The 25,445-nt window shown below is 49.6% G+C and overlaps 1 protein-coding gene across 1 annotated transcript; it reads right to left on the reverse strand.

The window, feature by feature from the left end:
• Positions 1 to 1,845: 1,845 nt before the first annotated feature.
• On the reverse strand, positions 1,846 to 23,738 carry PITX3 (paired like homeodomain 3). Its single transcript, XM_014879885.2, has 4 exons — positions 23,651 to 23,738; positions 9,256 to 9,396; positions 4,387 to 4,592; positions 1,846 to 3,368 (listed from the first exon to the last, which is right to left on the reverse strand). Exons 2-4 carry the CDS (start codon positions 9,362 to 9,364, stop codon positions 2,805 to 2,807), a joined length of 879 nt encoding a protein of 292 aa, XP_014735371.1. The 5' UTR covers positions 9,365 to 9,396; positions 23,651 to 23,738; the 3' UTR covers positions 1,846 to 2,804.
• Positions 23,739 to 25,445: the final 1,707 nt, after the last annotated feature.

Here is a 25,445-nt window from a genome sequence, read left to right on the forward strand (position 1 = left end):
ACATGTGCCAGTTACCTCATGTGGAGACTGAATCTGTCCTGCTCAGGAATCAGAGTGGTCTGGAGTAATGTTAATTTAAATGACTTCATGAAAAACCTTAGACTGAGAAACCAGGACCTAAACTAGGTCTTGACTTTTTCCCACTGGCTCCCAGAGGAGATAATGAGAACCACGTGCTAGAATTGGCCTTCTGCTTGGCATATTTGGACATATCTTCCATCCACTGAATCCTGCAACAGTCAGCAGCCAAGTCTTGAACTGCGTCCCCCAGCCAAACATCATCTTCTCTGTGTGACAAGTAGAGGAGCTTCACAAGCATCAGAGCAACATAGAGAACCACCAAGCACAGGGTGGAGGGGCAGTGTGTGTGGAAAAAGAGGAGGGGAAAGACCAAGTGTTTGAAGAGATCAAAGAGATCAGCTCTTAATGAAGGCAGTAGGAGAGGATTGTGGCACTACCTGTCTTGCGTTACCAGGGAGAACCAGGGTGGACTCTGCTATGAATTGGGCTCAGTGGAGGACGGGGTATTAGAGATAAGCCCCGGCCTTTCTTTCTTCCTGTAGATGGAAGAGTCATGCCAGAGAAGGGAGTTAAGCACAGTAGCACCAAGATGAGGTGTGTATTTGGTGGAAAGGCTGCTGGATGGCAGCTCCAGCACAGAATGGAGATTAACTGTTGAATCTACTTCAACAGCACTGGTGCCCAGCAGCAAGGTAGGATCTAGGTTACAATGAAACATATGGTCTGAGATGCACTGCGTTTATGTTTTATATGTTTACACTTGATCTTTCAACCCTTCCACTGGTAGCTGTTTCAGTGCAGGATATCTTGGCTCCCGGATTTTGGATTAGCTCAGAGCAAAGAATAATTTGTTACAGTGAGGGTGGGCTGACACCTTTGACTGCTTTCAGCATCTGCTCACGAATACTTTCAGAAGCAACTGCTCCCTGTGGAAGAGGCGTTGGCAAAGACTGAGCAGTTTATATGCTTGGTATATGAGAGACCTCTTACTGTGTCCTAGTGAGGATCCATTCTTAGCAAAGCACTTGCTTTCTCTCTGCATGCTGACGATATTGCAGAACATGGGTTATGTCAGATTTGCCTGCCCTAGTCTTCCTGGTAGGACAGTTTGTTGTGAATATATTTTAGGGCTGTTTTTTTCTATCTAAAGAGGAAAGTAAAGTATTGGAGTTGTGTTTTCCCCTCGGAGCTTGTGCTTGGTGAAGGGGAAGGTGATTGCACTGGGTAGAGGTGTCCTGGTCCCCTGCTGCATGTGGGGCTTCCTTGGGCCTTTGGAGGGATCTGCTGCCTTTCTCTGCATTGGCTGAAGCAGTAGCTCTTCCAGGTGCCTTCACAGCTTGAGAGGGCCACCTCCTTTTACAGCTTTCCCAACAGAAACTGAGCAGGGCAAGTTGCTGCATCTGGAGTCTCCCCTGGGGACCACTGCTTGGAGCCAGAATGCCTGGGGGGGATTCCTGTGTCCTGGGCTGTGGGACCCCAAAGACACTGGCCCCATCAAGCACAGTGGGCAAGCCTGAGCCAGAAGAGGCTCAACTTTCCTGCAGCACTGGGTGCATGCAGACAGGGAACGGGGGGCTTGTTTTCCTCTTCCTACTGTGTGTGTGGGCTTTTGTTCTGTGGAACCAGGTGTTTGATTTGTGAGTGAGGAACATGAAGTACTCTTCCAAACTGCAGCTGCTCCTTCAACTCGGACTGTGTCATGCTGCTGCTTCTAAGGATGCTCACCTTTACCTGGGCTGCTGGCACTTGATTTTAGAATCTTCAGATGCAGGTTTGTGCTTTCAATAACCACACAAGCAGAAGCTTAAAGGGTTTGTGCCAACTTTTATTATCTTTTTTGGAAATGGGATTTGGGGAAGGGAAAGAAATGTGCAAGGAGGAGCTGATTGTTGCAGACGGGGATGTTTGGGATGTACGCTGGCAGCAATGTGTCTGACCAAAATGACTGAAGCAGTAAAGCATGACAGCCAGGACACTGCTTCGGTGGATGTGCTTCCTTTACAGGGTTTTTGGTTTTAAGGTCTACTTTGTAGGTTATTTCACATACAAAACAAGAAAGCATATTTTAATGTCTCTATATGTATTTGTATATATATAAGATAGATATATATATACACACATATTTTATATTCTTACAACTCCCAGCTCCTAAAGGTTTCAAGTCTGAAGGGCCATGTGTATATATGCATTATAAAGAGATGCTAATTGACTGAGACAAGGCTTCCTTACTGGCTGTATGATAAATAAATGGTCAAGATATCTTTCATCAAAATCCTGCACATGTGCAGAGAACATGGTTCAGCCAAGCACCAACTGGCAACCCTCCTCAAGCTGTCCTGTCTCTGGCTATTTCCTGCAGGGGTGATGTGAGGCTGCCTGTGCTGTCCCAGGAATTTGGGGTGCTCACCCCTGTGGGGCTTGGAGGGGCAGACTGAAACATACTTGGTTTTGCTGCCCATGGGTCAGGCACCCTGTATGTTGGGGCTCCTATTTCCCATGGGGCTTCCAGTAGACTCTTTTGTTTTATGTTTCCATGGAGGAGAAGGTTTGGTGGGCAAGAAGGGAAGGGGTTTTGAAGGGGAAAGACAGTCAAAATTCACCATACAATAGACAAATCTTCATAAAGGTTCGTCTGCCTGCTCGTTCTTTTCTCTTTCTCTCCCTGTCTCCCTCTTATGCACTCATGTTGACTCTCATTCTCTGCAGGACGTACGCTGTTGTAGGGCTAAAGGTCTCCTTTTGTCAGGCTAAGGTCAAGTCCCTGGTTGGCAGAGGGCAGCCCTTCATACGGGCCTGTCCACGGCATACTGGCAAGGGCTCAGGTTGGAAGCTGCTGTCTGCACCGCCGGGTAGGTGAAGTTGGCGTGCTGCTTGGCCTTCAGCCGCAGGCTGGCCAGGCTGGAGTTGCACGTGTCCCTGTACATGTAGGGGCTGGCTGTTGAGGCATAAGGACAGGCACTGGATGAGACAGCAGAGTTGAGGCTTGGGCTGTTCAGATTATTGATGTTTCCCAGGTTGTTGAGGCTAGGGGCCGGTACCCCGGTCACCGCAGTAGGGACCATGGATGAAGGCATGGTCATTGAGGTGATGGAGCTGGGTGGGGAGAACATGGGCTGGGAGGAGAGGGGACTGACGTTCATGGAGTTGAAGAATGGAAAGCTCTTGGCCGAGAGTGGACTGCTGGCAAGCCCCTTGGTGGCCCAGTTGTTGTAGGAATAGCTGGAATACATGTCATCATAAGGCTGCATCAGTCCATTGAACTGCGCTCCAAAGCTGTTCTTACACAATTCGGCCTGTTGGTTCCTCTCTCGTTTCCTCCACTTAGCTCTGCGGTTTTTGAACCAGACCTGCAAGAGAGAGAGAGGAAGGGCATGGGAATTGCTCTGGCTGACCTCGCAAGGGGCCTTACCCTGCTTTCTTTGCCCAGCAAGACAAAAGCTGTTGAAGGGCTGGCGATGCTCCCAGGAAGATGGGAGGTTGAGCATCAGGAAAGAGCTGCAGCAAGATATTTGGGCTTCAGGGTTGTCTCCAGCAGGAATCACCAGTAGGTCCTCAGCCAACAAACAAAAACCCAAACCACTGCCATTTCACAACACACCGAATAACCCACTTCACTCAACAAACAGATGCCCTTTATATAGGAAAAAGAAAGGAAAATACTTGCTGTATTTCCAAGTGACCACAGCCAGGAGGAGAGGTTGGGGTTGGGTGACTTGGGAGCAAAGTATTTGGGGGATGTGTTTTGAAAGCTGCTGAACAAAGGGAAGAACTTCTCTTCTTTTGACTTTACCTCAGGACTGGCTTGGAGTGGGGTGTTGTAACTCTGTCTTCTAACAGGAAAATCTGTTAGTGTTAGAGAGGTTCAAACAATATAACTTCTAGAGCATGGAAGCTGCTGGAAGGCTATTCATGGTGCTGCTAACTCATATTTCTAGTAGCAGAGAGAAGCTCTCACTCCAACTGGAGCCCTGCCATACCATGCCTATGACTGCACATTGATTTGGGAACCCAAATGAGTGCCCTCCAGCAAGGATAAGGCTAGGGAGTGATGATACTGCAAGGAAAGGCTCTGCTGGGTCGAGGCAGCCAGCTGGTGGGGCTCCGTGAGGCTGAGCCTGGGCTTTGTATCTACCTGTATTATTGCAAGGTGGCCCTGGATGGGGAAGGCATCACCAGCATGGGGTATGTGTGTGGCAAGATGTGTCAAATCTCAAGCGCGGACCCCAGTGAGGTGTTTCCAAGATAGGGAAATTTTCTAGTCCTCCTAATTCCTTCCTTTGTTTGGGGACAGCTTGGACATGTATCACAGCAGACTTCCTCCCCACAAGCTCAGGCTCAGGAAGGTGGAAGGGCCTGAAGTCCTACCCGGACTCGTGCCTCTGTCAAGTTGGTCCAGACTGCAATCTCCTCCCTGGTGCTCATGTCTGGATAACGGTTTCTCTGGAAAGTGGCTTCCAGCTCTTGGAGCTGCTGGCTGGTGAAGTGTGTCCTCTGCCTCCGCTGCTTCTTTTTGAGTGAGCCGTCTTCAGGGTTCGAGTCGTCTGTCTGGTTTTGCTGGGACTTCTCAGTGTCTGTGTGAGAAACAGAAAGATGGGAGAAATCCCCTAAGTTAACCTGAGGACTTGGATGCACTTGGGAAGCCTATCCTTGGGGCAACCAGTGCATGCTCACTGGTCCCTTCAGTGAGGTCCCCTTCCACTGCAGCCACCAGGAGTGGTCCCATCTCCCTCCCTTGTCCTTGAAAGCGGGCACCCACCCAGCAGCAAAACCAATGCCTCCTTCATCACAGGTTGCCTTTGTTTAACTGCCATAAGATGTTAGCTTCCAAGTGACTGGATTTAGATTTTTCAAACTTTCAATATGTGGGTGTCATTTATCACAATTCACACGGGGGTAGTGGTAGAGTTTATCCAGATCAGAAGGTTCTTACTCTGCTTAAAACTCTCTGCCTAAGGTGTCCTTTGGAAAAACTGAACAGAAATTGACACTTGTGACACAACGAAAGATCCAGTCGTGTTTCTGTGGACAAATGATGGGAAAAGGCAAACAGCAAATTGATAGCAAGCTGAGGGTCTTCAATTAATTAGACCTGAGGACCACAAATTTTCACTCCCCTTCCTGCTCCTTTACATTCATACTTAGGTGCATATGTTTCTATTTTTAAAACATAGGGAAAGGCCCTCTCTTAGACCTTAGCATGAAGCACAACAGAATCTCCCTATATTTCTGCCCCTGCCCTCCTTCTGATTCACAGATCCCTCCCCTAGAGGCAATGTCTTTCGTTTCACTGCCCACTAAATTAACACCTCAAAACTCTCCAGTGCTCACACTGATACCTCACTGAAATGTACAGCTTAGCCTCCTTCTGGGCATCAAGTCCATGTCTGCATGCTGAGCTTTTGGCTGCTGTGGGTGGAGGTGGGAAGCCAGCTGCTTCCCTGTGCCACAGCCCTTTTAGGGGTCTATGCAAATACAAGCAGGCAAAGTGCAAATAAGGGCAGAATACAAATATCTTCTGTTCAGTTGTCCTCCACAGAGTGCCCTACTGCTCAAATGTGACACTTTCTTTTATGATGGAAGAAAGCTATAGCTTGTGTTTAATTTTGCTGGGAATCAAGACAAGTCACCATAAAGGAAAATTATTCCAGTCAAAATAAATAATTTCTGATCAACTCCTTCCTCTGATCTAGAAGCCAGGTGAAGCATTTCCAAATGAAAATCAGGTCTTCAGCAGAGAGAGGAGGTGTTCTATTACAATAGGAAATGGTCATCTAAACTAAATAAAAATTTTTGCAAATAGCTCCCAAACTGTTCCACTTGGAAGAAGAATCTTTAAAAAAATCCTGGCATCACTGTGCTAAAATGGAAATTTTTGTTTGGTTGAAGTTCTTTGAGTGGAAGCTAGTTTAAAGGCTTCAAAGTCCAGAAAAATCTCAACAGGAAGGTGTCTGGTACAGCCCCTTAATGATTAGGGAGACAAGGAGACAGCAGCCTGGAATACAGTTGAGTCAGTGAAAAAAGGGATTCCACAAGTCAAATGGACGTGCTGTGGAATAATAGGCTGTGTCTTTTCCATTTGGTTTTTATGGGGTATGCATGAGGCCTAAAAGCATCTGAGCCTCCCCAGAGACTGCTGCAGGGCAGTGCTGAGCCAACAGCAGGTGCTTTAGTGGGCCCCAGACCTGGAAGATGTTCCTGTCTCAAGAACGCTGTTCTTATGACAGCCTGTTAATTCAGAAATATTTTCCTGCTGTTCCTAGAAAATCCTCCTTGTACTTGCCTTTCTTCAGAGAGCAATGCCGGAGTTGCAGAGAGCATTTGCAGGATAGGACCTCGCTCTCCAGAGAGGAAACCCTGGGTGTGGTCAGTGGTTTGCTCCCCACCAGCCACCTCTGCTTCTGTAGCACGTCTGATGCTATCCACCAGCAGAAATGTGGATGCGAGGACAGTGAGATGGCCATTGCTCACAGCAGCAGGGTATAAGTTGTTTCTTCTGAGCAGGAAGGTGCTATGTCCTGTTCTCAGCATCAGGACCAGTTTGTGTTTCCATCCAGGGTGTACCTGTACACGAACTCTCCCATCACACTCTTGAAACAAAGCAACAGGAATTGAAAAGTGGAATTAAAGAGCTTGGTTGTGGTCTTGTGGTATTCTTCTCCATTTTCATGGGCACCTTTGTTTGTGGATCCCATATTCAGCAGAACTCTTGGAAGCATGCTCTTAATGTGGATTTTTATAGTGGTACTTGCCAAGGAGATTAATCTGATTTCTCTAGCTCAGTGCTTTGAACTGGTATTGAATGTGGGAGATTCCTGCACTATCCATCTCCAAAAGAGATTAAATGGGAAGTGATGCCACCCATCTGAGCTAGTTATTAGGAATGGCTCAATACAGATGAACGGACAACATTTGGTTTATTTGTTCATCTGCTGAGCCTGGGTTAATTAGGAGCCTGTTGCATACAGGCAATGTGTTCTCACCAAAGTCCCTGACAAATATTCATTTCCAAAGGGGCTGCTGTGAAGCAGGAGGCTGTGCCCTAATTGGGAGCTGCCCAGGACTGCCCTTCTTCACTCAGGAAGAAACTATACCAAGAGGGAAAGAAAATGGAGTGAAGATACCACTGGTTGATGGGCTACATCTGGGTGAAAGAGATCACAATGTATCTTGTTTGGTATTCTCAACACCCTCTGGTATACTTACTTCACATAAATGTTAAGTCTAAGGAGAAGTAGGAATTCCAGCTTTGAGCCTTGCAAAATCTCTGTTCATCTTGTTGTCCTCTTTGTTTCCATACCTACTACCTGTGTTTTTTTCTGTGTGTTATCTCTTTTCTGCTTCTTCTATAAGCAGGGAATAAGTGTTCTCTGTAAAAGACGTGGAGTTTTGACTGATTGCAGTGGGGAACCAAACTGTGACAATACAGATAAAGAAAGGAGCCCACAGAAATGATGTGGGTACCTTGAATCCATGCTGAGGAGTACAATATGGGGAGATATGGGGCAGTTCTTTTCCTGCCTCATCCTCACCCTTGCTCCCCCCCGACCTGCGCTGCCTGATGAAACCTAACAGAAGGGGGTGTCACAAATCATGCCATACAATTGGAGGACACTTGAGATCCCTGAGTGCTGAGCCCAGACAAGCAAGGTTTGTGTTCACGTCCTGAAGATCTCCTACATGTGTAGATGAATGAAGCAGGGCCAAGGAGAAGTAGGTAGGCTGCTCTCGAGGGGACTCAAGAAGTGCTGGAAGTGCAGCCCTGCCCCTGTCTCAGGCAGCCCTTGGTAGCCAGCTGTATTCTGCCTGACTGTATACTGCTGATACACGATGCAGAGGCCATCAGCCTCTGGTGCAAAGGCACAAGCTGCCAGCTTCTGCATACAGGTAATGCTGACAGTCATCTCCCAGAACCATTTTATTTCTAGACTGCTTAAAACAGTGGGGAGTAATGTAGCTAGGCATTACAACATTTATTGTCACCCCAAAATAGGTTGTGGAATATATCTTGTACACGTTCGCCCACTCAGTCAAACGACTGTGGCTATAGCTGGAATTAGCTGCTCATGCCTAATGGAAAGGAAAGTCAGTGCCTGAACTGGCACTTCTACAGCATGCCAGGGTGGGCTCAATAGGGAAGGCCACTTGAATGGAGACACTGCCATGCATCCAAAACAGCTGACGAGGAGCCACTGAGTTTGGGGATGTGCCCAACTAAGGTACATGTGGGGAATTTGTTGGGTGGATTCTCTGACTAGTTATCCCAGTGTAACTCCCTTCATGATACTTTCTCTGGGGAATTTTAATCTGCATCATTATCCTTATTAGCTTTTCCATGGGGGTGAGCCTGGAGGCTTTACACGGAGAGCAGTGGGCTGTCCCCAGCCCTCACTCCTTAGTGCTGGCACCGGCAGAAGCAGCTTTGCATTGTCCTGACACATCCAGATTAACAAGGGTTGGAGTGGTAACAGGACAGATGTAAAATCCAGAGGAAACCATAGCATTTGGTAGCTGATTTCTGAACAAGTTTGAATGGTGATATTTCTTATTCAGAGCCTGATAAAGAATTCAGCAGGCTTGGGGTTTGTTCAGCCTTTGGGAATGGTCAGAGGCACCTCTGTGAGAGAGCAGCAAAGCAGTGCACCAAGGCACAGGTGAGGAGACTTTTTCAGTTAAAGCAGGCGCAAGACAGTGCTTCCCTTTCAACTTAATGCCTGAGCCTGGAAAGTTCAGCCTAAGGTTTACCTTTACCATGGAAAGTTTAAACCCAAACAATTTAAACTGAGGTAAAAAAAATAAAAAGAGCAGTTTAAAATTAGGTGTAGCCTTCTGTGCCTTGGATACTTCCTATGTTGTGGGGAAAGCTCTTCTGCTTTGGGGATCCTGTTTAGGCAAATACAATAAAATCTTGTTTGGGCTGTGACCTTACTTGCCAGGTTCAGGCCTGCCATGGGCTGTACCCTTGTGAGCAGTGGCTTCCTGCAGCCAGGGCCAGATAACCCCACCACTGGGATGATATTCTCACCGTCCCAATAGCTGTCACTGCAATATGGACCCATATGCCTTTCCCCTGCCTGTTGGCACAGCCATGCTACTATGGCATTTTGCTGGCTCCCAGTAGAACGGGAAACTGTCTCTCTGGGAGCACTGCAGCCAGCTCCTGCAAGCCACTGGTCACACAGATCCACCCACAAGGATGGGTCAGGGTTTTTCTTGTATCTTGAGCCTTGCACTCACCGCTATGGTCCTGCCCTTTGCAGCTGTGCTCGTGTTGAGGAGTTCCAGAGTCTGAGAGCGACAAGGCTGGGCTGCGAGCCTCCGCGTCTGCCAGCAGGTTGAAATCCATGGGGCAGGGATGGGTGGTGGAGAAGGAGGAATCTGAAAAACAGTAGTCACAGGGTGATCAGAGAGATCAATGCGTGTGTGACCTCTCCTCACCACCTCCAGCAGGGACTTGCCTTGAGGAAAGGTCTAGGAAAAGGAAAGGATCCCTGTGTGATCTTTGGACACCTTTGAGTTTCTTGGCTGGAAAATGGACATACTGGGCTTTCAGCTGAGCTTCCCTATAAATCAAAGATCATCTAGTGACACTTCTATTTGCAGCCTTCAGAGAAAGAGCCTCCAATTTATAGGTGACATTCAGACTGAAATAGCAACGCCGGGAGCATGCTGTGTAATGGAGATCTGAGGAAGTGGTTCTGGGCCAGCCAAGGGCTGTTAGCACCTTCCCCAGTCATCCCACCTCTCCCATCCTCCCTGCCCAGCTTCCCTGCTCTTTCTCCCTTGTTTCTTCACAAGCTGGCCAAGCCTAAGTAAAGCTTTTCAGAGAACACTACATGCACACATCTCAAAAGAAAAGCATTTCTCTGCCTGGCATTGATAGGAAGGCACACCTGCCTGCACAGCCACTGCTACAAGCAGAGACCCAGGCAGTGCAAGTGGACCCCTTTGGGGTACACAAGGACCTTTGGAACCTGAATTAACATGGGAATCACATTTCACACACTTAGGTGCCTGGGAACGAGTGGTACTGGCTGCAGGAGGAGCTTGCTTCCAGCCTTAGATAATCCTGACTATGATCCCCATGTCTCCTCAGGAGACCGGCTTGTGCTGTGAGCCATCTTCCCTGGCTGAAAGCATCCCAACTGGAAAGCTGTCAGTGCTGCTCCCCAGAACTGCAGGAATCACTGTGACTCTTCTGTCCCCTCTTTCCACACATCTCTGTCCCAAGATCAATTCTTTTCATCATTTACTTCCTTATGGACCTTGCACCCTCCACTTGTATTGCCTAAAGGAATGCAGCTGAGAGCAGCACTTTGTTCTGGACCACCTTGGATGCTCATGAAGAGGCAGGCATGAGGCAGTAGGTGTTCCAAGCCTGGCTACATCTCCTTGGAAAGGTGATCTGGCTCTATGTTAACCTCTAATCTGAATTTTGGATCATAACCAACCCAGCAAAATGGGGATGTTTCACTGCCACTTGGTGCACAGTTTATGAAGGCTGGATCACTTTGAGGGGACCACAGCAGCTTCCAAAACTTCGGCCACTCCCAGCTGATACCTCACCTTCCCAGCTAGAGATCCTTTTTCTCTAAACCACAACAGCTGAGACACTGTGCCTGGTCCTGGGACCCCTGGGTTTATGGAAGTTTGGACCAGGTGTTTTGGATTTTCAAACTTTACGTGAAGATCAGTTGTGAAATCTGGATCCTGGGTGGTGAAGGATTGCCCAGCCCCTCAAATCTATGTGTTTCAGGGAGGGAACGTGCTGAAGACAGTCTGGACTGTGTTAGTTTTTAGACATGTAAACAAGAGATTAATCACATAGCTGTTGCACCTCATTTGGAGGTGGATGACAGTGACTAAGAATGTATTTTCAGAGCTGTCTAAAGCCTCTTTAGTCAATTTGCACAAGGCTGCTTCCAGGGCCTCATCGGGGCTGATCCCCATACCTGTAGTGTGCTATCCAGGCTGTGATGAGGGAGAAAGGAGCCATTTCTAATGGTTATCTGGCTGGCTTCTGAAGCAGATCTTGCTCACAAAAACCCTGCAGTTTTCCTTGTTCTTCACTTCTCTTGACCTTCATCCACCACCTCTCCCAGGTACTGGTGGGGCAGTCTCAACACCGACCTCAGTCAGTGCTCTCTTGAAGCAGCACCTAATGAACCAGGACCTGGTTCTGGTTTCCCAGACCTTTGCTCTGATCTGGGCTTCTCCTCTCCTGTGGCAGAGAAGTGGCAGCACTTCGGCTTTGCCATGAGGCTGGTTTCCATTTCCATTTTGTGGCAAGCCTGACCTTTGATGTCTGCTGGCTGTGTTAAGCTCCTGGCAGCAGCCAGGCACAGCCCTGTTGCATTCTGCCATGTGTACATATATGAAGTGATGTGACAGGGGCTGTGTTTTCTTTAATACCTTTGCATGGAGTAGGGGAGTCCATCTGCTGCTGATATTGCCATGGCTTTTAGCATTACTCTCAGAATTATGCAGAAACGCGCAGTGAATTAATTCCATGGATTAAGTCTTGATTAAGATGTGTGTCACTTTGCTGTCTCAGAATTTATTAAGAGCCCTTCTTGAGTCTGCAGCAGATGGAATTTCTGCCCAATGTTTGTAGATGATAATTTCCCCTCTTCTACAGCCATTTGCATATGATTGCATCTGTCAAGCACAATTTCCTCTCTTCTAGAGCTTGACTCTGTACTGGACGATTTAAGGAGGAATTCAGATCCTTGCCTTGCTATAACTCAAGGACAGTGTCCTCCTGTGCAGGGTCCTGTTTGCTCTTTTTTCCACATCTTGCATTGCTTTCATCTGTACAAACTAGAGTGAAGATAGGAAAACCAGGGGGAAGTATCTTACATAGACAAGGTTCCATAGGCGTGAATGATACAACACAAAATACAAGGCTGAGGAGAGCCTAGTCCTGGTATTGAAAATTTACGCCCCATCCTGGGCTGCACCAATGCAGTGGTTGCAAACTTCATCCAAGCTGCTGGACACAACACAGCATGCTTGGCCTGCCTCAGAGATACAGTGGGTACTCTGATTAAAACTGGTTATGAAGCGTGGCCAGTATTCAAGTTTAACCTGGGACTTGTGGCTGAGCACAAGTTTGCTTTGTGAACTGAATTTAAAAGCAGGAGGTGTTATATATATACGTAATTGCATAATCTATTGCATGTGCCATATATGGTGGCATCAAGGAATGCCTTTTCAATTTGCTCTGAGCAGGTCATGGAGAAGCAAAAGCAAAGGGAGAGATTAAAAAAGCAAGAAAAGTCTGCAATGGTGACAGCATGTGAGCTCTGTACCAATGTATTTACCCAAAGGCAACCCCATGCTACTGACACAAAGAGCTATAAGGTATTCTTCTAGATTATACAGCCCTTTTGGATTTAAGAAAAGGAGCTTTCGTCCACATTGGCTATATCTTGCTGTAGGCAGAGATATTAAGAAAGTCAATGCTAAATCTTCATGGCATTTCTACTAAGTTGTTTGCCCAGTCTCAAGGAATCAGTGAAATTGGCACTTCAAAAATATTTTTAGATAAAATCAAATTTACCATCTTCGTCTGACTCTTCATCTCACTTTCTTTTAACATAAAAGAACCGTTTCTTTAGGGACAGCTTCTGTACTAGCAACATGCAGTCAGGCTTGCTCAGAGGCTTCTTGCTCATGCTAGTTGTAAAACCAGCTATGGATCCCAGTCTGTTCCATCACCTGTAACTCCTTCCATCTATGTTATTGCCCCTGAGATAAAGGTTTCCAAACCTGTAACAAACATATCTCTTCTTCCAGTCACTGCCCATGTGCATCCTCTCCTTGGTGCCCATGTGAACATGCTGTGGACACCTGTGCAAGACCCTCCAGCCAGACAGGGAATTGCCATCCTTGCTCCATGGGCATGGTGGAGGGCAGGGAAAGAGAAGTTCTGGCTCTAGGCCTTTTCTCTGTCCAAATGCACCCCCTTTCTATTTCTGTGTGAGTTCACATCTGCCCAAGCCTGGGCCATTTAGGCAGTAGAAGAAGAACACTCCTTCATGAGGAGAGCAACCTTGTTTACCTGAAAAGAGAAACAAGGGTCCCTGTGACCCATCTCCTGGTTCTCAGTAACACACTGCTTTGTCACCTGGGAGCAAGGAGGCTTTTGCTTGGTTTTTTTTTCTTTGAAGGGTTGGGAAAGAAACACAAAGGCTGACTTCAAGCAAAGTAAGGCTAATTACAGGGGTAGCTTTTGTGATGTGGGTCTTTCCCGTTGAGAGCTGCCTAGTGAGTGACTAGTGTGTGCTGCTTGACTCTCTGCACTGCCATTGGGGACCAGGCTTCCTGCTGGACCTGCTCTGGCAGGTTGATCTGGAAGTGAAAAGCTGTCTTGCATGGTTTTGATGTTATTTTTTTTACTTCCCATCGGCATGCAGGGGTGCTTCAGCAAGGACCTGATGCTTCAGGTTCCAAGATGGCAGCACAGCTACCACTGATGACCCAAGGATAGGAGGGAAGACCTAAGCTGGCCTCTCTCAAGCAGATCAGCACAGCCCTGTGGATCTGTGAGTTTCCTACCTCCAGCCAGAGCCACAGTAGCTGAATCTTCTGCTTGGAATTGCTGATCTCCACAAAGAGTTCAGGGTTTCTCCTCAGCCTGAAAGGTGCTCTGCAATCATTTATGGGGGAGTATCCTTTCATTCTTGCATCTCCTGAGGTGAAGGTGTGATGTTACACTAGATTCTTAGGGTCAGACCTGTCTCTTCCTGCTCCATCAATTGAAGAAGTCAAACTACTGCTGATTGCTTCACACCTCCCATGCTCATCTTCTCTGTGTGCTGGTTTACTTTTAAGAGAGATAAACATTTGGGACTCTGTTTAAATGTACATTTTCAGGAAGATGATCTGCTTCTGTACTTTGGTCCCCGTGAGGGGCTGAGGTAAGGTGGAACAGCCCCTGCCTCTCCCTCTGCTCCTTGTCAAAGAGGAAGTGATTGAAAGTGTGCGTGTTCCCTCATAGAAGAGCATTTTGTTCTCTGGATATATGTGTTTGTTCAGGTAATGGTGCCATCAGAGTGCCTATGGAAGTGCCACATCAGCACAACACATGAATCGTGCAGCAACCAAGAGTCAGATTCTCTTTGCTGGCCAACATGAGTGCTGCCTGTGAGGGGCTCTTTCCCCACTGCTAGAAAGCAAGAAGGCTGGGGTGCAAAATGAGTTAATATTTGTTTCCTTCAGACTGTAGAAATGTAACTATGGGGAGACCAAGGTCACCCACTGCTAAACATCTCAGTGTAGCTTTAAATCTCTAATCTTAATAGAATTGCAGCAGGAACCAAGAGCAACCATTAATCACTGGAAGATAAACAGCAGCAGCCAACTGGTGACCCAGCGCGCAGGGCCATTATGGGACAGGAGAGCAAACTGCCTGCCTCCAAAAACATCAGGCTGTGCACAGCCTCAGGCTGCCTGAGCAGTGGTTTCGGGTGCACACTCAGAAGTGGATCATCGACCTCCAGCAAGGGCTGAGTCACAGGTTATAATAAACTTTATTTCTCGATTTAGTCCCTACAGCTGGGCACTAACCCCTGAGCTCCTGAGGGTGGCTTTGTAGCGGTGTGTGCTGCTTTGAAGCCTGGAACACAATTTAGGGCTTTTATTCCTCTCATCAGTAGGAATTGCCAAAGCTCGCCGAGGCTTTGTTGTCAGAGCAAGTTGTCTGGCACTGCCTCACACATGGATTGGGCTGAAGAGCACTGAGAGCCGTGCATGGTGCCACGGAACTGCAGTAGCCCAGGCTCTTGCTGCCAGGCTTCCTGGCCACAGCCGGTAGCAAGGACTTGAGAGATGGCAGCTCTCTGATGAGGGGGTCCAGGCTATTTCTCTTTTGTGCATGGCTCTAAGGAGAAGTTCTCAATAATGTGAGGTGGGAAGAGGGTGAGGAGGTAAGGTGCTGCCACTGATTTGCCTTATGATGTAGGTAAAACTATTTGACTGTTCTGGGTTTGTATCCTTCATCTCAGAAATCACCTAAATGAGCATATGTGAGCTGGTGGAGGTAATGAAGCAAAATTCTTTTAAGTGCTTTCAGATCCTCACATAAGAGGTGGTAAGAAAATGCCCAACCATGCTGGACACTGCCTAATGCATTTCCCAGGGGCTGGAGGCAGCCTGCAAGATGGGATCAGGCTACTCACTTCCCTCACTTTGACGTGAACCTCCAGCTGCAGAGGAGGATGATGGCTGAAACCTCTTCTCTGGGCAGCAGAGGGTTAATAAACTGCCTGTATTCCGGAGGATTATCACAATGGAAATGTCCCAAGGATTGACAGCTCCATACCCATGTCCGCAGCAAAAAAAGCCCACAATGGAATGTGTCCTGTTCGCTTATTTGATGGGCTGCACTGTGCCCCTGTGCTGTGGAAGCACCCTGATGTCACCATGCCCTATACACAGTGCGTCGTTCCCCACAACAGGTGTGTCTGCAGTACCCTGAACTAATGCAGACCCTGCCAAGCTGAAGCACTGGGTTCTGCAGAGGCAGGGTAATGTGCTTGGGCTTGGCTTAAAGTGAGTTCTTTGCAATTGTATCTTTGGATCTCAGTCCTACCCTTAGCATACCTGGATAGTTTCTGAATTGGCACACAAAATTTGGAAACAAATTGCTAATCTTAGTACAAAAGAAAAGCCTTGCCAGACTTTCTGCAAAGTTGTTTTTTTTTCCTAAACTAAACATTCATAGTTCTTGCATTCTTGCAAGAATTGTGCTTCAGGTCTCACTGTGTCCGGCTGTGTTTCCAGTGTCCCTTGGATGCTATGCCTCAGTGGGATGTTTGGCACCTTGGATCCATCAACCAGGACTGGGATTTTCATTCTGACAGACTGTGCAGTTATATTAATAAGGCTATGCTTTGTTATGGCTTACTTTGTTTGTTAAGGATCTGGAACAAAATAAATCAGCAAAAACTCAGTTTTTCCCAAAAAACTTTTGATCACACAAAGTTGCTGGCCTGGTGTGGATCCACCATGCAGGAGTTCTAGGAGTGAGAGCACAGTCTGCAGTTAAGGGAGAGAAAAAGTCCGTTAGGGAAATTAATCCTTTTGTCTTAGGGGAGGGAGAAAAAAGACTGATTTCATTAAGAAATTCTGCCTGGGAAAATATTGCAACTGAAATAAAGAATCTGCTAAAGCGGAGTGCCAGCACTGGTCTGGCCAGAACATACTGACTCTGTTCATCCCTACGTGCCTTTGCCCACTCCTGCAGCCCTGTCAGGCTGGCTCCAAAGCAGCTCATGCCACTACTGAGGGATCTGCCTGTGTCTGCATGAGAGAAATACCTGCACAGCCACAGTGTAGAGGGAATCATAATCCACTCTTGTAGAGCTGGGAGCAAGACAAGACAGTTGCAAGCCAGGATCCTGAGCAGGAATAAGAGGTGCGGGCAGCCTGTCTGCAGCTCAGCTGAACACGAGCTGCTCATGCAGCAGCAAAGGCCACCAGGGCCCGGCATCAGCAGATCGGTATGTGTTGCTGTATTTAGTTGGGCGATTGTATAAATTTGACTAATTATTCTGGCAGTCAAAGGAAACTGGCCTGATTCCTATGGGGGCTGTGCTTGCAAAAGCTGGGCAGGGTCATTTCTGTATCTCTGTGGCTGTAAAGTTGGCTCATTTTAGGGAGGCCCAGATAGCTCTATGACTCCAGCTGCTGTTAGGAGGTTTGTATGCAGATGGAAAGCAGTGGATGAATCAGGTGTTATTGAAGATGTGAATGATTCTCACAATTAGTAAATATGCTCAAGAAAGTTCCTCATCAAGTGGGTAATGCAGGGGGTTGAATGTTGGGATGGATGTCCTGCCACCAGCATGTCACACCTCTATGTCCGTCTGACCTCTGTGCACTGCAGAGCTGCTAGTGTCTGCCATCTGTCCCCACTTCTGGAAATCCTTTCTGGAGAACTTCAACTTGATCATAAACATTTGTTCTATGACAGAACTCAGCAAAATCAGCAGATAGAAAGAAGTTTTTTTTGGGAGCAGAGGTGGTACTAGATCGTTATTTTAAAACAACCTGTCAGAGCTCAGTAGGCTGCAGAACTACAAAAGGAAAAGGGGTAACTGCCAGGAGCTCTATGATGGCCCCATCAAGCACCATGGCCAATAAGCAGCTCTGTTGCTTAAGGGAACAAGAGCCCAGAAACTGCTGGCTTGCTCCGAGGGATGTGTCTCAGCGCAAACCCGCAGTGCTGGATGGAGCCGATGTCTGCTGTGCTTGGCTGTAAAGTTTCCCGACGATTTGTCTTTCCCCACCACCCCCCCCCAAGTAATTTGTATTTAATTTTTTTAAAAAAAAGCTCTCTGGCAGGAAGATCCTTGTAGAATAAAGACTGCCGTGAATAACACAAGTGGATGATCTCAGTTCGCAGTATCCCTCCCCTCTTCCTTGCGATACTGCAGCTGGTCGAGCTGGGGCAGGAGGAGGGTGGCTCCGGGAGGGATGCTGGAGCTTGCTCCCTCTCCACATCCATCTTTATGGACCTTGCAACATGCCCTGAAGGTCAGTCTGTTTACCCAGACGCTGTTTGAAGGGGCCGAGGGAAGCAATGAGCAAACACTGCCGGGGCCGATCCCGCAGTGCTTCTCACGCGGCCTGTGCCGGCAGGATCGGGCCCGCGGATCGCCGTTGTCCTGCCGTGCACCGGCCGCGAACGCTGTGCCGATCGGGGCGAGGAGGAGGAAGGGCGGAAGGGAAAGCAGAGAGGGGGCTAGCAGCCCTTATCCCGGAGCCTCTTGCCCAGAGGTGCCACTCGAGGCCGTAGCAAAATGTTTCATGTCTCTAAATCCAGGGCACAACACACATTGCAAAAGCAAAACCAAGAGGTTTGACTTTGGGAATCCTGAAATGTGGGAGTGTGCTGCCTAAGGACTGTGTACAAAGTCTGCATTTTCTTTCCCCCCCCTCCACCCCTACTCCACCTCCCCCCGCCTCCCCTGCCAAATCCTCAATTTTTCCATCTGCTCGAGGCCGCATCCCATGCGGAGCCCTGGGAGGTAGGCAGTTTGGGTGGGTAGGAGAGGAAGCTGCAGAGCCCTAGTTACTCAGCCAGTCTGGCCCTCGGGCGATCCCATCAAAGCAGCTCGGAGAGAAAAGGGATGGGGCAGAAGGAAGTGAGCCATGGCACAACGCTGCTGCCTGGGTCACACCACGTCCCGTTCACGGCCAGCCTGCTCCGGGGACGGGGCTGTGCAGCCAAAAATGCCTCTGCCCGCCCAGACCCTGTCACTCTGAGAGCAACCTCTGCTGCAGCTCCAGGGCCAGGGAACGGCTTTCCAGCCTCCTACCATGGTCTGCGACTCGGATATATCTGAACTCAGGCACTGTTACTAAAACTCATCCAACACAAAGTAACCTCTGAAACCCTTTTAAATGGGACAAGAAAGTCCCTATTTTTCATCATCTTGGTATTTCTCTGTGCTTAGGCATGGATCCATACGGAGGCTAGCCTTTATAGTTTGATTAATTTACCGTAACAATCTAACTTTAAAAAATTATCCTAATAAATCCAGTCCTCTAAAAAGTCTTATTTATTTCCATGCATTTACTCTTAAAAAAAAAACAACAAAAAAACCTTGAAATAAATGCAAACCAAAAAAACCCCAAATTCAACTCATAGAACTGGAAGTTGGGATATTGTGGCACCAAAAATAAAACTGATGGAACAAAAAGGGAATTTCATGTGGTTTTCATTGTCAAGTCTAAGCTCAGAAACAAACAGGAAATAAAAATGGCTAAAACAAAAGAGATTTCTTTTCAACTGTGTTCAAATCTAAGTGGGAAGCTGCTTTATGTGGGAGGGATTCTATGTTTATTTGCTTTTCAAAAAAAGGAGTAAATAAAAATGTCCACATGCAGACAGGTCAACTTGATTTACCGTTAAATCCTCATGTTTCACAATGGTCATTTATAATCAGTTTTTTAAAAAGAAAATTAGACTCATATAAATGGCAGCATTGCAAAGCGGAGAAAAGGCAATGGGTGGTGGGAAGGCTGCTTCTGTTTTAAATAAGGTTGAGGGGAAGAAGGAATGGAAAAAGAAAGAGGAGAGAGAGGTGGAAGTAACTGCGAACCTCTAGTCATTTGTTTTATTCCATCTTTGTACTTTTTCAATTTTTGCAGAGAGCTTGGCAGGTGCTGAGCCTTTCAGCCTGTGCCGCACAATTGAAGCTCCCCAATAGCAATTTAATGTATTTATTTGAAAAGAACAGCCTATAGGATCAGTGATTCAGAGTGGCATATGCGCTATATCCTCCCAATAGAAGTATTTCTTAGGCTCTCAGATTTGGGATTGAGAACTTGTTCGATAGGGGTTTACAAACAGGTGTCTCATTCACAGTGGCTCTGATGGTGATTTTTAGGGGTTAATTCAGTGCACACGGGGCCCAGCTCCCCCAGGCTGGGGATCTGCTAAGATCCTCAATAACTACCGCCCCATTAAGGCATCTCAGTACATTTTGAATAGTTGAAAAATCAGAGGGACAAAATTAATATCAGTTTCTGCAAATCCAGCTCTGGTTTCCCTCCTCTTTTGCACTATTCAAGAGGGTGTAAATATTTATTTTCTGGTGGAGCTGTGGTTTAGGAGATAGCAAAGAGCATCAGATTGAGGGTCAAGGGACAGAGGCTGTATTTCTGACTAAGATCAGGTAATTCTGCCAGAGCTCAATTTCTCCTCTGCTCAACAGGGATATTTCCCTTTGTGCTAAAGCATCCAGAGATCTATGTATAGAAAAGCTAGGAGGCTCCTGAGGAGAGAGATCATAAGGTTCAGCTCTTTAGAAATGAGCATTCCAAAGATGAACCTACACACGGCAAATCAGTGGGAAATTTCCTCTTCAGGGGTAGGGGATTGGCTCTCTTCCTGAATCTGCTTGGTAATACTCTGACACTGATGGAAAGGGAAGAGAGGGACCTCCCTTGCTCATTCCCCACTTCTTTTTAAAAGCCTAATAACAGAAATGTCTCTTAGCTGCTGCCCAGCTAGATCTCCCAAGTCTTTTCGGAAAAACCTTCTAATATTTAATTTCTTTTTTTGCCAAAACCAGACTGATCTATTGCTAACCATCCCACAGGAATTGCTCTGGCTAGGCTGCCATACCTGTCTTCCTCTGGGGTCAGAGGGAGATGAGGATTCAAGCAAATCCTTTCCCACAGAAGTGACCCTCCTCTTTGCCGAGTCTGGCCCCAGTCCCTTGTGCTGCCAAGCTTCCAGGATCAGGCTGTGGACTCCCTTAAATGCCCCAAGGAAGCCCAGAGCTAATAACCAGCTTCATTCAATTCCCAGTCACATTATTATCCAATCTGCCAGAGGCATTAATATTCAGAGGTGAGGCGGGAGGAGGGCAGGGGTGCTAGTGAGGGGGAGCAGCACACAAAGAGGAGGAAGGGAAGTGTGGCGGACTGGCCTCAGAAATATTCCTTCTCCAGCCGTCCGAAACCCCAGCCTATTTCAGCTGGGTATTGACAATAGAGGGTTTTTCCAACAGCCTCAGCACAAACTACTACAGCTGGTAGAGACTGTTCCCCAGCCAACAGCAAATGCCCAACCTTGGCACAGCCTAATGCCCTCAGCCCCAGTGGCCCACAGCAAGGGGGGAGCTTTGCCCCCTCTACCATCAGGCCCTAAGTAAATAGCAATCTCCCATTTTAAATTGCCAGATAAATAGCTGAGCCTGATCAAAGACACCACAGCCTCCTGTTTCTGACCCTCCTCCCTCCATGGCCCCACAGTCTCATCCCGTTGCCTTCCTGATGCAGGGTGCACAGCTTGAAACCAGCAGTTCTCCCCATCTGGGACTTTATGCCCAGACCCAGGTACCTCCCCTGTCCCCAAGGCCAGGGCACATGTGCCAGGTCACGAGACAGACCTCATGTCCCCTGGTCATCTCATCTTCCTTTTGGAATGGTCTCCTGGATCAGGTTTCTGGCTTTTTCTTTTTGGCAGTCTCCAAAGTCAGCCTCACCTCTCAATCTCAAGGTTTTGGGTAGCATCTGACAGAAAGAAAATACCATTTTTTTTTTGCCAGGTCTCCACAGGGAACATTAACCAATACTTTTGCAATCCAGTCACAGTTTGCCGATCTATTAATTGCCTGAATTAAGCCCTTATAGAAATGTAATAGATATTAATTGAGGCTTGCAACAGTTTCTCTGACAGAGATTAATATTGTTTTTTTAAACCAGTGCATTGAACAGGAATATAGGTGGGCTTGCATGGGCATAATCTGGGCTGTAGGTCAAGCAAACCCAGGAACAACAGGAACAGCAGGAAAACCACCGCCCTTGCTCAGACCCCTCTCCAGGCTGGCAGGGAAAGACATCTCTGTGAGGTTCCTTATGAGGAATACCGGGCATGGTGTGAATATTTGCTAACGAAAAATAATAATAATAATTAAAAAAAAAATAAATCTGCTCTTCTTCAGACATTTGTGAAAACTGAAAGCAGCTACCATGATCGGACAGTCCCTCAGGAGCCAGCAGGCAGCCTTTTATCCCTCACAGCAGGGTACCATGAAAGCCTGCACAAACACCTATCCCCCTTCAGCTCACCTGCAGGCTGAGGGGCTTGGACATGGTGCCGGGAGCCAGCAAGACACTGATCCCATCACCAAAAAGGTGGTCCTTTCCCTGTCTTTGGAAGATGGGACAGGAACAGAGATGAGACTCAGACATCTTCCTGAGCAGTTGCTTTTAGCATCTCCCGAAATTGCACGTGGGAGAGAGCCATTTCACCCCTAGCATCCTGTCTTCCAGGCCACGGACCACGTATGGAGGACCCACAAGTTTGTCTGGGAGATGCCAAATCCCTCTCTTTGCTTTCAGCACTGGATTCCACTTAGAAAGTGGACAGATCGTGGGACCATCAGTCGTCAGGCTGCTTCCCTCCCAGGTGAAAAACGGGGAGGAGATGAGGGATTAGTTTTGATTTCTGCACTTTCAGCTCGAAGCATCAGACGGATGCGGCGGCCAGGGGCTCATCTCCATACTCTGCGGGGCACCGGCGTCCTGAAGCAGCATGTTCCTCTGCGGCTCCCGTGCAGAGCCGAGCTCTGAACCTGGTAACCCAGCGGGCCGGGCGGGGAAGGGGTGCGGAGCCCCGGGACCTCCGGCCAAGGGACTGTTGCCCCGAGCTGCCTAACCCCAGCGGGGAGGCGGGAGGGGCTGCGGCAACCCCAGTCAGCGCCTCTGCAGGCCCTGGCGCTGCCGGGGGGGAATCCAGCCCCCTCCCTGCTCGTCCCCTCAGCTGTCCAGCCGCGGGGGCGCCGGGTGAGCGGCCGACAGGTGTGCCCCGCTCGGCGGCACCGGGCCCGCCGCCCCCCTCCCTGAGCCCGCTCCAGCAGCTGCAGCGAAGCGCCGGCATCGGCCCCCGCCTCGGTCTCCCTCCCCCGCCGGAGCCGCGGCCAGCCGGGACGCACCCGTTCCTTACTCCTGCTCCGAGGAGGAGGTCGAGGAGAAGGACAAGGGGGTGCCGCACTGTGGGGCTAGCTCTTCCCCCGGAGCCGCACTCGTTGAGCGGGAAATAGACGGGGCAGCGGACAGTACCGGGCTCCGTTAGGAGCCCGCTACAGTTGGCCGGGCTTCCCGGGCACTCAGCGGGACGGAGGGACGCCGCTCTGCACCGTGCCCCCGGCGCCAGGGAGGCGGGAGAGCCCGTGCAAACTCCCGGAGACCCGACAGCCGGTTCTGCCCGCAGCCTCCCAGCGCCGGGCAGCCGCACTCCGCCGGGGAGGCTCGATGCTCCCGGCAGAGCTACCGTGGGGTCGGCGCTCCCTCCCTGCGGCCCAACCAGGTCTGTTATTCCCGGTCGAATCCCTGGAACCCCATCCACCGCCGCGGCGCAGCCAGCGGCCTCCCGGGGCAGATTCGCTCCGTCCGCGGGGGCCGGCTCGCTTCTCCCCGGCGCTACAGGGAGGTCGGCTCTGCTGTAAACAGGAGCCAGCCCTTACATAAATATCATTTATCCAACTGTCCAAAAGCCGTCGGGCTGCCTTCCTTTTCCCCGGCGACATATCCCCGCCTCTGCTCCCTGCGCCTTTCTGCCCCGGACCCTGCAGACAGCTGAGCCGCAGCCCGCAACGCCGTTATTTACAGCGAATCCTGGCTAATTTAAACAGCCCCTGCTCCGCTCGCCCCAGTGGAAAATGACTAAGTTTAGCAACGGCGAGAGACTACAGCAGCGCTTGTCGGGAAGGGGCCCGCGTCGGCCCCGAGGGGACGGCGGCGATTAGAGGGTCGCCGGGCCCTACAAAGGCAGAGCAGTGGAAGCCAAGTGGTCGGCGCTCCCGAGAGCGATGGAGGACAATTCGGTCGCACAGCCCCGGGACCCCTTCTGGAAGGCAGGGCACGGCTCTATCCGCCTGCTCTAATCTGGTTGCCACCCCTTGACCCACAGGAGACGACGGAAAGCCAGCCTCGCGCGGGACTGGGGCTGACCCCGCGCTGCCGAGCAGAGCACACCCAGCCACCCCGCCTGGGATGCTCTTACCTTGTGCCGGCATTGAAAAGGTTACGGCCGGCCGGGCTAGTATGAAGGGGCTCAGGAAGAAGGGGAGACGCTCGCCCGGAAGGCCGGGGACAGAAAGGTACTTACAGTGGCTCCAGATGCGGGTTCGGCTGAGCGGACTTAATCCTGCGAGAGGGGCGAAGCTGACCGCCGCCCCACGCCCCGGGCTGCTCTGCTGCTGTCAGAAAGTAAATCCCCCCGGCTCCCCAGCCACTCTGCACGTCGCTGCCGGCCCGCAGCTCACGGGGAGGGCGGAGGCGGAGGGCGCCGGCCGACTGCCTCCCATTCACCCTGGCCATTCACTTTATGGCGGGCGGCCGGCGCCCCCCGCCAGCTGCACCGGGTGCCCCGCTCCCGCCCGCCCCATTCCAGCTGCGCGCCCGCCGCCGCCCGCCCCGTCCAGCGCCGCCCGCCCCGGCACCACCCCCCGCCGCGCCGCCCAATCGGCCCGCGCCTCATTTACATACGGCAGCAGCCCTGCTCTCCGATTGGCCGAGGCAGGCGGCAGGCCTCGCCCCCCCACGCTGGCCCCGCCCCGTCCCGCGCACCGTGCGGAGTGAGCGGCGGGGCGGGTGCGCGGCGCGTCCCGGGTGCGGTGCTCCGTGCTCCGCCAGCCCCGGGTGCACGGTAACGGAACTGCTGTACATGTACACTGATACACTGCTCTTACCGCTGCACATACTGCCTGCCTTGTTCAGTGCTTGGCGATCCAGGATCCTGGTGCTGAGCATCCGCTCCTCGCAGTGCTGGCGCGGCGACCCTGTTCGCGTTTTGCAGTTCGAGCTAACAGCCAGCCAGAGGTTTTTTGGGGGAACCAAGTCCGTAGTCAGCTGGAAGCAGTTGGATGCGTTCCGCTGCACGATAGAGCAGCAGTTGCAGTGGATGCTTAATGACAGCTGGATACCGCACGCACTGTTGCGGCTCTAGGCGGTACCGCTTCTCTGCCAATACTGTGCCGCTCCTACCGGGACACAGAGGCTACCGGCTGTGCGAAGAACACCGCGCTCCAGCCCACTGAGGGGTCTTTTGGAGCCCAAATGCTGCTCGTAGTTTAGATTCCAGCCTGGCTTCTACTGAAGTTCACCAGCAAAATCCCAGTGCAGGAGTGTAGGGTGAGATCACTCCCTGAAATGTCCCTAAATGCTTGAACTTGCTACAGCAACTCTTGAACGTGTCGGCACACACATTTTCCTTCAACTAAACAGGTCCCCTCTCTCCCACTGCTTACAGGGAGAAGTTTGTAGAAGCGGGCTCAGCCTCTCTATCCTGCTCCGGAAACCCACAGGAGGGGTTTATCCCGGTCAGGCTCTTCTGGAGCTTGGTGTGTGATTCTACGGTCTGATTTTCCTGAGGTCATTCCCATGTCAACCTGCTCTCCAATTGATGATGTCAAAGGTCACCCTCGAGCTCTTCCAGTGACATATTTTAAAGATTAGGAAATAATATTGTGAGAATAGTAGTGAATTTTAACCCCGAATGATTTACCAGTCATATTTATGGAGCCTAATAAATGCATAACATGCCATAAAGATACACATGAGAAGACATATGCACACGAAGCAACGAAGCACACGAAGTTAGGATGTAAAAAGAGGTTAAGCAGATCCAGGCATCATGGATTACGGCTCAAGAACATGCACTGACATGGTAATTCAGTAGAACTACTGAGAGTTCAAAAGGAATCACAACGTTGACACACTTGAAAGAAATTACCGTGGCTTTTTAATGGTAGTAATCTGGGGCTTGTGTTTGCCTTACTGCTCTTTTGCCTGCCAAAAATGACAGCAAACTAGACCACATCTGTTCCTAGCTCAGATTTTAATCCACCCCAGCATAGGTTTGTCTCCATTAAGAGAAGCAGACACAGTGTAACAGCACTAGC

The sequence above is a fragment of the Sturnus vulgaris genome, chromosome 8 (assembly GCF_052056855.1).
Source record: "Sturnus vulgaris isolate bStuVul1 chromosome 8, bStuVul1.hap1, whole genome shotgun sequence".
In the NCBI taxonomy this organism is placed as follows: Eukaryota; Metazoa; Chordata; class Aves; order Passeriformes; family Sturnidae; genus Sturnus; species Sturnus vulgaris.